A 16829-nucleotide genomic window follows, 5' to 3' on the forward strand; every position below is an offset into this window, starting at 1 on the left:
ATGGGTGGATCACATTCTTTATGGTAAGTCCATCGCAAAAGTTACTTCCATATTTTTCCAACGTTGCCATTGCTGATTGCAACTCCCTCCTTTCGTATTTCTCCAGTACCATGTACTATATTTTCTCTCTCCTTTCACTCTAACTCTGCTGTGGGGTAGCTGAGTGGTGTAGCAGACAGATCCCTGGTCCTGGGTCCAAGAGGCCATGAGCCCCTATACCACCCCTTAGGCCCAGAATCTACCTGGCCCTATAGTCCTGGACAGGCCTTCCAATCCCAGCCCCTTGCAAGAAGTGAAAAAGAAAATGTGTTATATCTGACCACTCTCCCCCCATGGTCCATCCTCTCCTCCTTTATTCACATCCCCACCCCTTCCCCCTGCTCCCCCCTCCTTCTTACTCCAGATGCCTATACCCCATTGAGTATATATGCTGTTTCCTCTCCTAGCCACCTCTGATGAAAGCAAAAGTTCTCTCATTCCCCCTTGCCTCTCCCCTTCCATATCATTGCAATAGCTCATTGTAATAAAGAAAAATCTTATTATATGAAATATCTTGGCCTATTCACCCTCTCCTTTTTCTTTCTCCTATTACATTTCCCTTTTTTTCTACTGACTCCATTTTTACACCATATTTTATCTTCAAATTCAGCTTTCTCCTGTGCTTCAACTATAAAAGCTCCCTCTACCTGCTCTATTAACTGAGAAGGTTCATATGAGTATTATCAGTGTCATTTTTCTATGCAGGAATACATGCAGTTCATCATCATTAAGTCCCTCATATTTTCCCCTTCTCTTCCACTTCTATGCTTCACCTGAGTCCTGTACCTGAAGATCAAACCTTCTGTTCAGCTCTGGCCATTCCAAAAGGAACACTTGAAATTCTCCTGGTTCATTGAAAGTCCATCTTTTTGCCTGGAAGAGGACATTCAGCCTTGCTGGGTAGTTCATTCTTGGCTGCATTCTAAGCTCTTTTGCCTTCCAGTATATTATATTCCAAGCCCTATGAGCTTCCAATGTAGTTGCTGCTAAGTCCTGTGTGATCCTGACTGCAGCTCCATGATATTTGAACTGTGTCCTTCTGGCTGCTTGTAATATTTTCTCTTTGACTTGGGAGTTCTGGAACTTGGCTATAATATTCCCAGGGGTTGGTTTTTGGGGATCTCTTTCTTGGGGGCAATCAGCGGGTTCTCTCCATTTCTATTTTGCCCTCTGCTTCTAGAATATCAGGGCAATTTTCCTGTAGTAATTCTTTGAAAATGATGTCAAGGCTCTTTTCCTGATCATGACTTTCAGGTATTCCAATAACTTTTAAATTATCTTTCCTAACTCTGTTTTCCATATCAGTTGTTTTTTCAATAAGATATTTCACATTTTCTTCTAATTTTCCATTGTTTTGGTTTTGAAGTATTGATTCCTGATTTCTGGTAAATTCATCAATCTCCCTGAATTCTATCCTTTGTCTGAAGGATTTGTTCTCCTCAGAGAGTTTTCTTATCTCTTTTTCCATCTGGCCAATTTTGCTTTTTAAAGCATTCTTCTCCTCAATAACTTTTTGAACTGTTTTATCCATTTGATCTAAACTGTTTTTTTAGCATGCTATTTTCTTCAGCATTTTTTGGATTTCCTTGACTAAGTTGCTGACTTCATTTTCATGTTTTTCCTGCATCTCTCTCCTTTGTTTTCCCAGTTTTTCTTCCAACTCCCTCATTTGATTTTCAGAGTCTTTTTTGAGCTCTGTCATAGCCTGAGCCCAATTTCTGTTTTTCTTGGAGTCTTTAGATGCAGGAGCTTGTACTTCTTCATCTTCAGACTGAGTATTTTGATCCTTCCTGGGCTCATTTGCAAAATATTTCTCAATGATATTCCTCTTATTTCTCTGCTTGCTCATTTTATCAGCCTGGGCCTGGTTTTGGGGTGCTTCCTGAGCTTTTGGGACACTCCCACAAGGGTCTCAGTGTGTGAGGCTCTGTCCTCCCTCCTGGTCTGTGAATGACCATAAGCACCCCCCTCTGCCATGGGGCTGAGGTGGGGGGGGGGCTGCTGTTCTATGGGGGGGCCTAGACAGCTATCAGGATCTGAATGTGGTCAGAACCCCAGAGTCCTGTTCCAGAGGCAGAGGATAGAGCTCTGCAGTCTCTCTTCACTCCCCTGCCTCAGCTCAATGGGCTCATGCCTGAAGGCTCCTGCTTACCGGCTCTGCCTGCTTCTGTTTCCGGGGCTGCTGAGTGTGTGCCCTGAGGGCTGGGCTCCATATGCTCACTCTGGCAGAGGTGTCCCCCCCCCCCCCCATTCCTCCAATTTGTGCTTGGTGCTCCCCGGGGTGTAGCACAGGAGATTCCTCCGCTGCTGTGAGCTGAGGCTCCCGGCGCCCTGGGGCTGCCTCTAGGAGGCTGAAGTTCTTTCACCCTGGTGGGCCACCCCTCTGGTGGGCTGCCCCTCCAACCTTGGGGAGCAGAGTCTTTCTGCTCTTTTCCAGGTTACCTTGAGTAGGAGAACTGCCTCTCTGGGTGCCTTTGTGGGTTCTGTCTCTGGAAACTTTAGTTAGAGTCCTTAGTTTCTAAGTTTTATCAGAGAGCGCCTAAGACTCGATCCTTTCTTGTCGCCATCTTGGCTCTGCCCCCCCCCCCCCCAAGTGTTTTTAAAAATGTATTATTTCCCATTATTTTTTGTTAGGTTTTTGCAAGGCAATGGGGTTATGTGGCTCACCCTTCCCATCGTTCTTTAAGAAATCATGAGCAGGTAAATTTCAGAAAAATCTGGAAAGACTTACATGAACTGATGTTGAGTGAAGTGAGTAGAACCAGGAGAATATTGTGCACAGTAACAGCAACATTATGTGATGATCTACTATGATAAACTTAGTTCTTCTCCACAATACAGTGATCAAAGAAAACTCCAGAAGACTTGTCATTGGTGGAAAATGCCAAAATGCCAGAAAAATAACTACAGTCTGAATGCAGATCAATGAATATACTTTCCATTTTTTTAAAATTTGTTCTTTCTTTTTCTTGGCTTTTCCCTTTTGTTCTGATTCTTCTTTCACAGCATGACTAATATGGAAATATGTTTAACATGATTGTATATGTATAACCTATAAAAGATTACTTGCTGTCTTGGGGAGGGGGGAAAGAAGGGAGGAACTCAGTCTTATAAAGAATGAATGTTGGGGTGGCTAGGTGGTGCAGTGGATAGAGAGCACTGGTCCTGGATTCAGGAGCACCTGAGTTCAAATGAGGCCTCAGACACTCAATAATTACCTAGCTGTGTGGCCTTGGGCAAGCCACTTAACCCTGTTTGCCTTGCAAAAAAAAAAAAAAAAAGAATGTTGATGGGTAGCTAGGTGGTGCAGTCAATACAGCACTGGCCATGGAGTCAGGTAGACCTGAGTTCAAATCTGGACTCAGACACTTAATAATTGCCTAGCTGTGTGACCTTGGACAAGTTACTTAACCCCATTGCCTTAAATTAAAAAAAAGAATGAATGTTGAAAACTAAACTATCTTTGTACATAAGTGGAAAAAATAAAATACAAAAAAAAAAATAAATGAAATGTGTAATTCTGTCTTAAGGTTCACCTAGATCTCTAAATAAAAATATTTTTAATATTCATAGGGGAGCCAAAGAAAGTCATCTAATTGCTATTTGATTATAGAGGCAATATTTAAAATTCTCCCTTTTGAGTCATTTTTCTTCTCCCGTTTTTTGTTGTTGTTGCTTTTTATTTAAAAGACTACACTTCCCAGATGTCTCTGCTGGCAGCTTTCTCAGTGAGGTGGAAATAAGCTTTCCCAACCATTATTCTCTTAGAGAAGAAGCAACTGATGAAGAATTATCCTGGATGCATCACAGGTGTCTGTGGCAATATACTAGAATAATAAATATCAACCAGAATCCTAATTGAATCATATTAATGGAGGATTGGAAGTATAAAACAAAAGGTTATAATTTAGAAAATAATATTCATAGGTTTTAGGCAGGTGAGGACTGAAATTAGCTATATTTCCATTGGATTTGGAAAGTTTACCTGTATACTACTTTCCTTAATGAAAAAATAATCTGTGTATCAAGAAAAAAAAACAGTGATGGAGATCTATGTGCTAGTTTGAACTCTGCTTCAAAACTGTGTGAGCAAGTGTAAGTTACCTCTCTCTGTTTCCTTATCTAAAAAAACAAGGGGAAATAGAAAAGAGGGTCTCTAAGGTCCCTTATAGCTCTAACATTCTCTGAATCTAATTCCCGAATTAAAATGTAATTTGTTTACTTCCTAGTTTAAAGTTTGATAGAGGACTTATTTATACTTATGGCCCTAGGGGTAAGGAAAATCATTAGCTTTCTAGAGTTTCAGTTTAATTTTTTTTATTTTTTGAGGGGGTAAAAAGGACTTAAAACTTTAATTGTAGGTCTCAGTATAATTAAAAATAAATATATATTGTGATCAGTTATAGGATCTTACATTGAATGGGGCCAATAATTTCAGCTTTAGAGATCAGGTTTACTGCAACAGTAAGAAAAACAATCATTTTTTTTTTTGAAAATCCTTTGGTGGCTGGGAAGAAAAACTACTTTTCAATTTTTTCTGTAGGACCTTCATTATTCAACTGATTATGATGGAAACCTGTGATTCAATTCAGCCTTTAGCCACTGGCATGATCTCATTAACCAGGAGAATAGTGGTGGCAATCACAGTGCAGAAGTGAAGCATATATTTCTTGACACAATAGTTTTCCCAAATGCCAGCTTTGGCTGCAATAACTGACTCACCTAACTTTGAAACAACACCAACAAGTTGTCTGGATTCTGAATGTTTAGGCTAATACTTAACCAGCATGTCTTGAAGGTCCAAACCAGAATTCTGAGCAAGAATCTTGGGAATAATGAACAAAAGCTTGACCTCCAAGAGGGGCCCTTTCCTTGACACTGAACTTATGTTTAATGAGAGCTTCAGCCATGACTGTTTCCACTGCACTGGAATGGGAACCATGCAGTCCTGTTCAGTAGCAATCTTAGCAGCTTGCAGACCGTCTCCACCTGGATCTGGGTCATCATGTGCTTATTCAGTCCTTTGATAAATAACATGACAGATAGAAGATTGCTGCATTTCTCAACAATGCTGAACTTCTCTTCCCCCAGTGTGTATTCAGACGAATTTAAGTCATCTAGAGGCCATCCCACCATGTAAGAGTCAATCTCTCCATATTTCTTCTTTTTTGCTCAGTGGAGGGCTTCTATGCCTTTTTTTTTTGAGAGCAAGCAAGAGAAAATGGGTCAATTCCTTTTTGATTAATAATAACAAATCCTTTGTCTGAATCACCACGCTCTTCTTTTCAGTTCTATTTTCTTTACTCTATCTCCAATGAATTTCCTTTCTGCTTTTACTAGTTTCTCCTGTTTTTTTATTTAAAAAAAATCCAGAATTCACTTCTGTTTTTTCATATTCTTTTCTTCATATCAAGATGTTGTGTCAGTTTCCTATTTATGCTTCATCTCCATGATCTCGACCATGAAAAGACCTATAAGGTCCCCTGATTTTCTTATGGTCAGTACTGAGTCAACTACTGTCTGTCAACACATAGGCCAGAGCAGCAATGTCTGGTACACAAGGATGTTCGGGCTCTATTCATGAGTATTTCTCTATTTCCTTGCTTAGTTTGATTTGATCCAAGACTTCAAGGGTCATTGTCTTGGCAGCTTCAAATCCTTCTGTTATCATCTAAGGTTGCAAATCTTCAAATATGTAGAGGTCCGCCTGCTTGAGTAGCTCTCCAAAGATGAGAACATTTGAAGTATTGTTGCCATCAGTGATATCTTCCTGGACTGTAACTGCTTTTGCTACAAAGAGGCTGTTGAATGTTGAATTTGCATCTCATGTAAGGTTGTAGGGTTGGCAAATTGCCAGCTTTGGTGAGTTTACATTGGAAATCATCATTTTCATGGTGTCCTGGAGCCCCAGGGCTGCCCTGATGTTCATGGCCAGCACCCTTGGGCCCAGGACACCTTGGCTTTGGGGTTCAGTGCTGTCATGGCTGGCATGGCTGGGGAGCCTTGGCAGAGGAGGAGGAGGTGGAAGGCACACTGGAAGCAACTCCTGAAGTCTGCCCTTTGGGCAGGGAACTGGGAGTATGTTTGGTCAAGCTAGGGCTACATAAATAATCCCTAACATCCCTACTAGCTTGGACATTTTGAATTCTAGAACCCAGTGCTAACATGATTCTTAAACTATCCATCTTTTAAGGGGAAATACATTTGAATTTTGTCTTAGATTTTTAGCATGCTTCAGGTGTTTTTTCCTTGTAATTTAATAAAAGCTATGAGCTTGGAATAAGTGTCCTAGGGAGTACTAAAAGTATAATGGAAGAGATTTCTAAATCCTATTTTGAAATAAGACTAGTAAGGGATATTAACTTCAGATATTCTTTCAGGCACTTAATACAGGCTAATTTGCAAACAGTAAGAGAAGAATGTTTATTTCAATGACCTGTATGATTTCTGTAATTATAAACAGCAAAGAGGATAAGTTTCAGCATCTTACCATAAGAGAATGTCTGCTTTGCTGACAGTTTCAAATTAACAATGTTTATAAAAATATAAACGTGTCAAATAAATAGGGAGCATTATTGACTTGCAAATAGACTAAAAAACACAGGTGATTTAATTCACTGAGGAAGAATGTCAAGGACTGCGAAATAAGGTACATAGGGCATATCAAACATATGCCTCATACCAAATAGAAGAAAAATTATTATCCATTGGATAACTGAAAACAATTGAGTGCTAATTAACTCAATAAAGTTTGCATAATTCAAAGCAAAATATTCTAATTATTAGAGAAGCATTTCTTTCATTTTTGAAATAATTTCTAAACATATTGACACATTTTTAAAAAGATAAAACAAAACTGATTGTCCATTATAAATCTATTTAAAGTTTAATGTAATGTTCAGCTAGATGAACATATCTAGATAAAATATTTTAAACCAGATAATTAAAAAAGCTCTCTGCCATTATAATTAATCATTTACTAACATATGTACACTCCTGTCTTCATTTCTCATTCTGGTCTTAGAGGTAAAAAGTGTTTTTCTACAAAAAACTAAAAAATGTAGATGGAAATTCTTCTGCAGACATAGCCCCATAAGCTTTGAGATTTCTCACTGGTGCTCAGATTTTATAGAACATTGATCCCACTGTTGCTATAATGTCTGCATAGGGGGCACTCTGACTAAGCTCAATGGCTTGCTGCTTCTTAAGAACAAGGAAACTATAAAACTTGGAAGCTGCTTGCTTTTGATCACATTTTCTGCAAAGTTTCATCAGGCTAAAGGTCTTTATTCCCATCTTGTTGGAATGCTGAGAAAGGGAAGAAAGGAGAAAAGGGAAAAAAAAGGTAGTCAAAAGTAGACCTCAGGGCATGTAATGAACATCATCAGTATCAGTTTGAGAAACTGACATTATACCTCTGGATGTAAAAATAATAGTACAGTTTTGCCAAATTTTATTATAATATTAATGAAAAAAATCTAAATTCAACATAAACAGGATTCCAAAATTAGAGCCAGAAGGGAACTTTGAATTCATTGAGTACAAATCCCTCATTTTGCTGAAGATTATACTGAATTTCTGAGAAGTTAAATGACTTGCTCAATATCAACAATAGGTAGCTGAACCAACAATCAAATCAAAATCCTTTGTTTTCAAATCCACCTTGCTTCTAATAATAGTTCACTTCTCTATTACTTTATAATTTACAAAATGCTTTCCTTACATCATGTCTGTAAGGTAAGCAGGCCATAATGTTATTATCTCCATCTTACAGATGAAGAAACTGATTTTAAGGACATGAAATAACTTGTCTAAGATCTATTTGGGGGGGGTGGCTAGGTGGCACAGTGGATACAGCACTGGCCTTGGAGCCAGGAGTACCTGGGTTCAAATCTGACCTCAGACAGTTAATAATTACCTATCTGTGTGGCCTTGGGCAAGCCACTTAGCCCCATTGCCTTGAAAAATCTAAAAAAAAAAAAAGATCTATTTGGGAGTTAGGACTTGACTTTGTTTGTTTTTCAGGTTTTTGCAGGGCATTGGGGTTAAGTGGTTTGCCCAAGTCCACACAACTAGGTCATTATTAAGTGTCTGAGGCTGGATTTGAACTCAGGGACTCCTGACTCCAGGGCCGGTGCACTATCCACTGCACGACCTAGCCACCCCAGGACTTGACTTTAAATGAGACTGCTAAGTGGCACAGTGGATAGAGTTCTGGCCCAGAGTAGAAGAATCCTCTCCCTGAATTCAAATCCAGCCTTAGACATTAGCTGTGTGACCCTGGACACATCACTGTATCCTATTTGCCCATTTTCCTCATCTGTAAAATCATATACAGAAGGAAATGGCAAACCATTCCATTATCTTTGCCAAGAAAAACCAGAGTCTAATACCACTGAAAATGACTAGACCACAACAAAGACTTAAATCAGGTCATTTCACTCCAAGTATATCAAAATCATTATTTTATTGATATCACAGGACTAGCTTGAGGATTATAATGATGTCAAAAGTGGCATACTAAGTCTGCAATTATTTATTTCCTTGAAAGGATGGGGTGAGGTTCACAAATCATAAAGCTAGTTTTTCTGTTTTTATACCTGGGAAGGAGTAATATTTTAACCTGTTGTCAGCTGTCAGTGACCTGTACTATAGCAGCAATTGTCAAACAGATGAGAGCAGCAGAATACAAGATATCTACTTGGAGGAGGAAGGGGTAATTGATAGGGAAGCAAACCACATTTTTGCCAATAATCTTGCCTGGTCATGTCAACAGCATGGGTAGAAAGAATCATTGAGCAGAAGTAAGGAGAACTGAGGAATGCAGCTAATTCTGGGCATGAGCTTGGGCTAAAGACTTCAATCCTTCATTCAAAAAGCTAGGCACTAGGGTTACAAATGTCTTCAAGGACCTTACATGCTAATGGGAAGAGAAAAGGACCAATGAAAGTATTCAGAATAAATGTAAAGAGAATAAACAACATCATAGAGAATAAACAAAAGTAGTTGGGGAGGTAAAGCACCAACACTTGGGGATATCTGAAGTCCCCTCCCCCTTTTGAAACTGAAATGCCTTATTTTTAAAATAAGGGAATTGGATCTGATGGTATCTAAGGCTTTCCTAGCACAAACCTTTTCTGAATTTATGGATCTCACATGCCACAAGTTGCCAATCTCCAGAATAATTTATTTATTGTCATTTAATTAACGTCTGATAGTTTTCAACAAATCAGTATTTCTTTTCTTACCCGTAAATAATCTAACATCTGAAGTGTTCTCTCATCCCACTTTTTTTCCTCAGTAATTTGGTCATTCTCCAAAGACTCCACCTGTTGGAAAGATAGATGAAAAGTATCTCAAAAGAAGATTCTGTATTTGTCCCTATTAAATATTTTAGAAGGTTTTTCCCTTATTCCTAAAAAAAGTGAAAAAAAATCAGTTTGGATGAATATAGTTCCAATTTTTGATGTATGTATCTTAGGGCAGGTACTGATATACCTATAGATGCCTGTATGTAACCATAGAAAATGTCTGCAGTGCTTTCAAGTGTATTGGATTTAAATGCTCTCTAGGTCTCTTCTATGATTCATATTTAAATTGCCATATGTAAATGAAATAGGTGATTGAATACTTTAAAAGTAATTTACAGTGCTTAGTGATTTTTTTCTACAGTAGGGGTCAGCAGTTTCTCAGAGTAGTGTGTCAAGTTTTCAACAATAATTCTGCACTAATTTAAGAGAGGAATTCACAGGCCACACTTTCCTTCCTCCCCTACTCCATGCTGTTGCCCAACTCAACTTGTTGGCAGAGGAACAGTAAATGTTGCCAGACCAGGGTACAATAATGGAGCAAATAGATCAGAATCATAGAATGCAGAAGGTGGAAAGGACTTAAAAAGCCATGTAGACTTGCCCGTATCTGAACAAGAATTCTCTCTGATCTGATGTATCTGACAAGTGGTCCATACTCCTGAGCTTGACAACCTCAACTGAGAGGCCATCCACTACATTTTTCAAGGTGAGTAGCTCCAAGGGGGAAGAATTAGAAAGTTAGTTTTTTTTCCCTCAAGTCAAATACAAATTCTTAAAAAAAAAAAGGCAGGGTGGCTAGGTGACGCAGTAGAAAGAGCACCAGCCCTGGAGTCAGGAGTACCTGGGTTCAAATCCGGCCTCAGACACGTAATAATTACCTAGCTGTGTGACCTTGGGCAAACCACTTAACCCCACTGCCTTGTAAAAAAGAAAAAAAAAACTTAAAAAAAAGATAAAAAAAAGGAAGGCAACATGATGATATTTTTATATTATTATCAAAGAGGAACTACTCAAGCTGAAGAGTTAAATTGAAAAACTCTCAAACAAGAATTAAATGGCTACCATTTTGGTTATATGCTTCAGAGGATAAAAATATTAATAATGTTTATATCCTAATAATTTGTCATGTTAATTTGATACAAGTTGCATGTTGCCCCAAAGTAATGCACACATATATATGTATGTTTGTGTATATATATGTATATATATATACACACACATACAAATATTCACATGTGCATATTAATATTTCTAAACAGATGATTGTGAGATATATAGTTAGCTACATAGTACTTCATACACTCATTCAATTAGATAGGAATATTTTTCAATAAAAATCAAATTATTGATATTTCAAGTAATTTTTAGATGAAGATATAATGATTAACTTTAAAAAATCATTTTTAGAACATACTTTGCTAAAATTCCCTGATCATTATTATATACATGTAAACTAAAGTAACTCAAAACAGAAAAATAAATATTCAAGTAAATTTTTTTAGGGAAGCTAAGTAATGCAGTGAATAGAGCACCCAAGTCTGAAGTCAGGAAGACTCATCTTCCAGAGTTCAAATCCAGCCTCAGACACTTACTAGCAGTGTAAACCTGAACTAGTCACTTAACCTTGGTTTGTCTCAGTTTCTTCATCAATAAAAGGAACTAGAGAAGAAAATGACAAATATTTCTAGCATGTCTGCCAAAAAAACAACAAATGGGGTCACAGAGAATCAGACATGACTGAACAACAAACAACAAAAATTTTATTTTTAAATCATCCAAACTATTGTTTTAAAAGCAGACATTATTAATTTCTAGCTACCCAAAGTTTAGTTTTTTATGGTCAGAAGTTTAGGGCAGTGGGGCTAATTCCTTGATATTCTCTTCTTCCTTCAAAAAACAATGTAGTTTTTAATACCATTCTGACAGTTAATAACCAGACATGTCATTTTAAGTAAGTAGAATATCTATTCTTCCTCTTGTCCAAAAATATTAGTCATACTTTCTATTTTTTTCACCATTGTAGGTTCATCCTTTTAATTATCATTTTGAAGCAGGAAACATATCAGTTAAAAAAGAGTGTTAACATTCTCTAAAGAAGCCCAAGATAGGAACCTAAAATTAATGGTATTTGAAAGCATGTTGAAGGAAGAAATAGATGAAGTTATCTAGCTACAATTCTACCCAGGTGCCATGTCATTCAAAACTCAGTTTGTGAGCCATATTATTTGACTTCTCTTCTACAGCATGGAAACCCTGATCACTTTCCTAATGTCTCCATTTCTACAGTCTCCAAGATGCTTTTAAGGAAGTCAAGAAAATTTTGGCATATTTATGAAATTTGAAGTAAAGGTAATTTACAGATAGGGATTTTCAATTAGCTATCCCATCTTTAAGTCTTTAAGCTCAAAAACTTTACCCCAAATATAACTTACTCTCTTGATTCTGTTTCTATGATCCATTAATCATCCCAAATTGATGGGTCAAAAATATGATCGTTTTATTTTAATATTTATCTTAAATTGCTCCTGCTAAAACATGAGCATATTCACATCTAACCTGTCCTTAGTATCGATGAAACAGCTGCTTACCTATTTAATGACTTTTTTTGCAAATCAAGAATTTTTGGGAAAAATAAAAAAAAGTGGTGGTCTGACTTTTCAATAAACATTTACCAACTAAGGCTATACATGCTTTGCACAAACAGACTAAGGTTTGGTAGAATTGAGTTCACTGCAATAAAGCCTATAAACTTAATCTATTTGGACATTTGGCAACTGAATCAATTATATGAAAATCCCAATGGATTATTAAAACAGCTGAATTGAAGAGTTTAGAGGTCCTGTGGTCTAGGATCATGCATAAATATAATTTGTATGCAAAGGGAGTGAAATAAAACATTTAAATAATTCAATTAATTTCCTTCACCCTCTCAAACAAACAAAAAAAATTGATTCTTGTTTGTGTTGCAGAAGAGATGCTTTGATTTGATTTAGCTGGATAGCTGCTTTTATTTTAAATGGATAGGAATAGCCTAATTTTATATCTTCTGTCCTTTGCTACTGCAGGCAAATTTTTTCACTAAGGGAATTTTTACTTTTATAATTTTTAAAAATTATTATTTTACACAGTCATATAACCATACACAATGAAAATTATATAATAACTGTTAAAAGAAATTACTTTGATTTATAAAAAATTTTTATCCAAAGACTGCAAGAAGGAATCCTTAGAAGGTAATTTTTTTCCTACTCATTCACAAGCCTTACAAAATTTAGCCATGTACAATGGGCCTTATTATTAAAACAAATTAATTTATTTCTTAAAATATGCCATGTAGTTTTAAAAGTTCTGAAAATTCTTAAAATAAATATTCAGAAAGGAAAATAGAATTGAGCTCATATATTTCTTTAAAAGTATAATATTTTAATAAAGGAAATGAATAAAAGATTGTTGGTTGAGTCTTTTCAATCCTTATACTTTGACCTCTCTGAAGTCTTTGGTACTGTTGATCACCTTCTCTTCCTGGGTATTTTCTTCTCTTTTGGTTTTTGTGACACTTCTCACTTTTGGTTTTCTCCTACATATCTGACTACTCCTTTCCAGGATTCTTTGCAGGATCTTCATCTGTGTCATGGCCACTAGCTATAGATATTTCCCAAAATTCTGGGATCCTTAGGTCCTCTTCTCTGCCTACCCCATCTCACTTGATGATTTATTAGCTCCCATGTTCTTAGTTATTAGCTATATACAGATGATTCTTAGATGTATCTATCCGGCCCTAATCTTGCTCCTGACTTCTAGTTCTATATCACCAATTTTCTATTACACATTTTAATTGGATATTCCTCAAGAATCTCAAATTCAACATTCCCCAAATCAAACTAATTTTTTTCCATTAAAAATAGCTTTCATTCCAATTTCTTTAATACTCTGGAGGGCATCAACATCCTCCCAGTCATTCTGGGTCACAATTTTTATGTCACCTTCCATTCTTCATCCTCACTTAAAATATCCAAACAATTGCCAAATCATTATAGCTGATTTGCTTTCAGCATCTCTTATTTACATTACCCTTTCTACCTTATTTCCAGCCCTTCTCACCTTTCACCTCTTTTATAGACAATTTATAATAGCTTTCTAATTTGTGATCCTCTCTCAAGTCTCTTCTTACTACAGTTTATCTTCCACAAAGCTTCCCAAGTGATTTTCATAAAATGCATAAACTCTTCCTCTCCAGTACCATCAGTAGCTTCTTATTATCTCTTGGATCAAATAGAAAATCCATTGGCATTTAAAGCTCTTTATAGCCTAGTCCCTTTATCATTCATCCTTTTCCACTCTTCTTATACTTCACTCCACATACTCTACAATTCAACCATGCTGGCCTAGTTCATTCTATCATCTGTCTCTGCCTCTTTCTTGTCTCTCCCCTATTTGGAGAATGCTCTCTTTCTTTACCTCTGCTTCTTAGTTTCCTTCTAGAACTCAACTCCCACCTTGTGCAGGTCTTTTTAAGTCCCTTCAGCTACTAAGGCTATCTTGTTTAAGATTATCTTTCATCTATTCTGGATGTATTTTGCATTTCTCTGTGTTTCTCTCTCTCCATATATGATAGATAAATAGATAGGGCAGTTAGGTGGCACCATGGATAGAATGCCAAGCCTGAAATCCAGAAGATTCATCTTCCTGAGTTCAAATCTGTCTGCATGCACTAACTAGCTGGATGACCCTGGGCAAGCCATTTAACCCTCAGTTTCCTTATCAGTAAAATAAGAAGTTAGAGAAGGAAATGGCAAACTATTCCAATACTTTTCCAAGAAAACCACAAATGAGGTCACAAAGAGTCAGACTTGTCTGAAGTGACTGAACAATAATGTATCCATATACACATGGCTAGATATATAGGTCTCAGAATCATCTATATTAAAGGTGATATTTATGTATGTGTGTGTTGGAATTAAGTTCATTTGGGCACTATAAATTAAAAACAAATCTTTGAGAAGAATTTTCTAAGAGAACATGGACTCCAATTCTCTTTTCTGTAAAGTGAGGATATTAAATATTAGCTGACATTTATAGCCTTTAAGATTTGCAAAGTACTAAGGGATTAAGAGGAGGCGACAAGAATACACAAAAGAATTTACAAGAAATATCTTAACATCACTGATAACCATGATAATATGATTATTGATTCAGAGATAGAATGAAGTCAAGTGGACCTTCAGAAGCATTGCTAACAATAACCTCAGTGGAAGTGACAGAATTCCAACCGAGCTATTTAAAGGTCTAAAAGATGATGCTACTAAATTGCTGCATTCAATTTTCCATTAAATATGGAAAAGACAACAATGACCACTGGATTGGAAAAGATCAAACTATATTCCAATCTTCAAAAAGTTAATGTTAAAGAATATACAAATTATGCAACAATTGTGTTCATTTCACATGCCAGCAAGGTTACACATAATTTTTTTTTGTTTTACAGTCTAGGATTTAGCAGTATATGAATCAAGAATTTCTAGAAGAACAGGCTGGTTTTCAAAGAGGCAGAGGAACTAGAGACAAAATTGTCAACATTAACTTAATTATATAGAATTATATAGAAAGCAGGGAGTTCCAGAAAATCATCTACTTCTTCATTGACTACGCTAAAGCCTTTGACCATGTGGATCTCAATAAATATGGCAAGTCCTCAAAGAAATGGGAACACTTAGATCATCTTAATAGTCTCTTAAGGAACCTGTATGAGGACCAAGAAACAACAGTTATGAATATGGAACAAATGATTGATTTTAGATTGGAAAAAGTATACAATAAGGTTGTATATTGTCACCTTATTTAATTTATTTGCAGAGTAGATCATGTGAAATGCAAGGCTGAAAGGATCAAAAACTGGAATTAAAGTCACTGGGAGAACAATATCTGCAATCTCATATACAGAAAATACCACTCTGAAAGTAAAAAAAGAATTAAGATGTCTATTGATGAGGGTGAAAGAGAGTGTAAAAGCAGGTATGAAACTTACCATCAAAAAAAAAAAAACTAAGACCTGTTCCCATATCTTCCTGGAAAATAGAGGAAAAAGAAATGCAAACAGCATCAAATTTTATATGCCATGACTCAAAGATGGCAAAGATAAAATTAAAAGATATTTGCTCCTTGGAAGGAGAGCTATGGCCAATCTGACCAGCATGATAAAAATGAGAAATCACCATGCCAACAAAGATCTATATAGTCAAAGCTATGATTTTTTCCAGTAGCAATGTATGACTTTGAAAGTTTGACTATAAGGAAAGGAAAGTTGAGCACCACAGAAGTGATGTTTTCTGATTGAAGCACTGGAGAAGACTTTTCGGAGTCCCTTGGACAGCAAGGAGGTAAATCTGTCAAAATTTAAAGAAACTAATTCAGACTATTCACTGGCAGCTCAAATACTGAAGCTGAAGTTTAAATACTTTAGTCACATAATCAGAAGATGGTATTCATTGAAAAAGACCCTGATATTGGGAAAGCAGGCAAAGGAAAGGGGGATGGTAGAGGATGAAATGGATAGATAGTCTCATGGAAATAAAGATGAAATTGGATAAGACTTTGAGAGATACTGGATGATGGAAGGGCCTGGTATGCCATGGTCCATGAAGTTATGAAGAGTTGGACACAACTGAACAACCTACAACAACAATAATAGCTCCGTGAGGTAAATATTGTAGGTTTTACTATGCCCATTTTACAGATATTGGAAAACATAGAAATTTGCTGGAATACCCATGGTCACATAACTACTGAGTGTGAGAGGAAAAATTTAAATACAGGTCTTTCCTAACTTTAAGTTAGTTAACAATATTTCCACTAAAGAGTATTGCTGCTTCTCTCTGAGGTTGTTTACTGCTCTGTCATTCTATTGTTATTTGGTTGATTAGATAAACACTCTAGCAGAGGTCATGAGAACTAGTTTTTAATTCTTGCTCTGCTATTGCCCCAGACCCATTATGACTTAGTTATTTAACTTCTCCCTTCTTTAATGGTCTCATGTAATTTAAATAAAAGTTTTCCTTTCTCCATATGAAAATTATGTTCCTGAAAAGCTGGGTTTACATTTATTTTTTTAAACTGAATGTTATTTGAAATGCATTAAGGCAACTTCCTTTTTTAAGGAATATACTATGATGGTAAAGGGGGGCAGCAAAATGTTGGCAGTGGATGAAATACTGAATCTGGAATTAGGAAGACCCAGGACAAGTGGATTTATTTTGTTTGCCCAATTTTTTCATCTATAAAATAAACTGCCAAAGGAAATGGCAAAGCACTCCGGTATCTGTCCAAATCAAATAACAAAGAGTTGGATATGACTGAAAAACAACTGAACAACAGCAAATTATGGTAAAACAAAGAAACCTTGTGCAAAATGACTAAACATTCTCTAATTTATATTTTATACATCTGGATATTTATATACTGGTTATTTTATGTATTTTGTAC

General features: G+C 36.4%; 1 protein-coding gene and 1 pseudogene across 2 annotated transcripts in view; both read right to left on the minus strand.

Annotated features, from left to right (window-relative positions):
- Positions 1 to 4440: 4440 nt before the first annotated feature.
- Positions 4441 to 6776, minus strand: LOC141505708 (T-complex protein 1 subunit zeta pseudogene; annotated as a pseudogene).
- A 192-nt stretch (positions 6777 to 6968) lies between these two features.
- The window catches only part of RAD21L1 (RAD21 cohesin complex component like 1), a 53202-nt gene continuing 43341 nt past the window's right edge, over positions 6969 to 16829 (minus strand). The window contains exons 13-14 of one of the 2 annotated variants that reach the window (XM_074211785.1): positions 9288 to 9368; positions 6969 to 7347 (exon numbers count right to left, since the gene is read on the minus strand). In XM_074211785.1, coding sequence (XP_074067886.1) covers positions 7159 to 7347; positions 9288 to 9368 — 270 coding nt within the window. In that variant the 3' untranslated portion in view covers positions 6969 to 7158. The remainder of the gene's footprint in view (positions 7348 to 9287; positions 9369 to 16829) is intronic. The other variant, XM_074211786.1, reaches the window with a different exon arrangement.

This window comes from Macrotis lagotis, chromosome 1, assembly GCF_037893015.1.
Source record: "Macrotis lagotis isolate mMagLag1 chromosome 1, bilby.v1.9.chrom.fasta, whole genome shotgun sequence".
Lineage (NCBI taxonomy): Eukaryota > Metazoa > Chordata > Mammalia > Peramelemorphia > Peramelidae > Macrotis > Macrotis lagotis.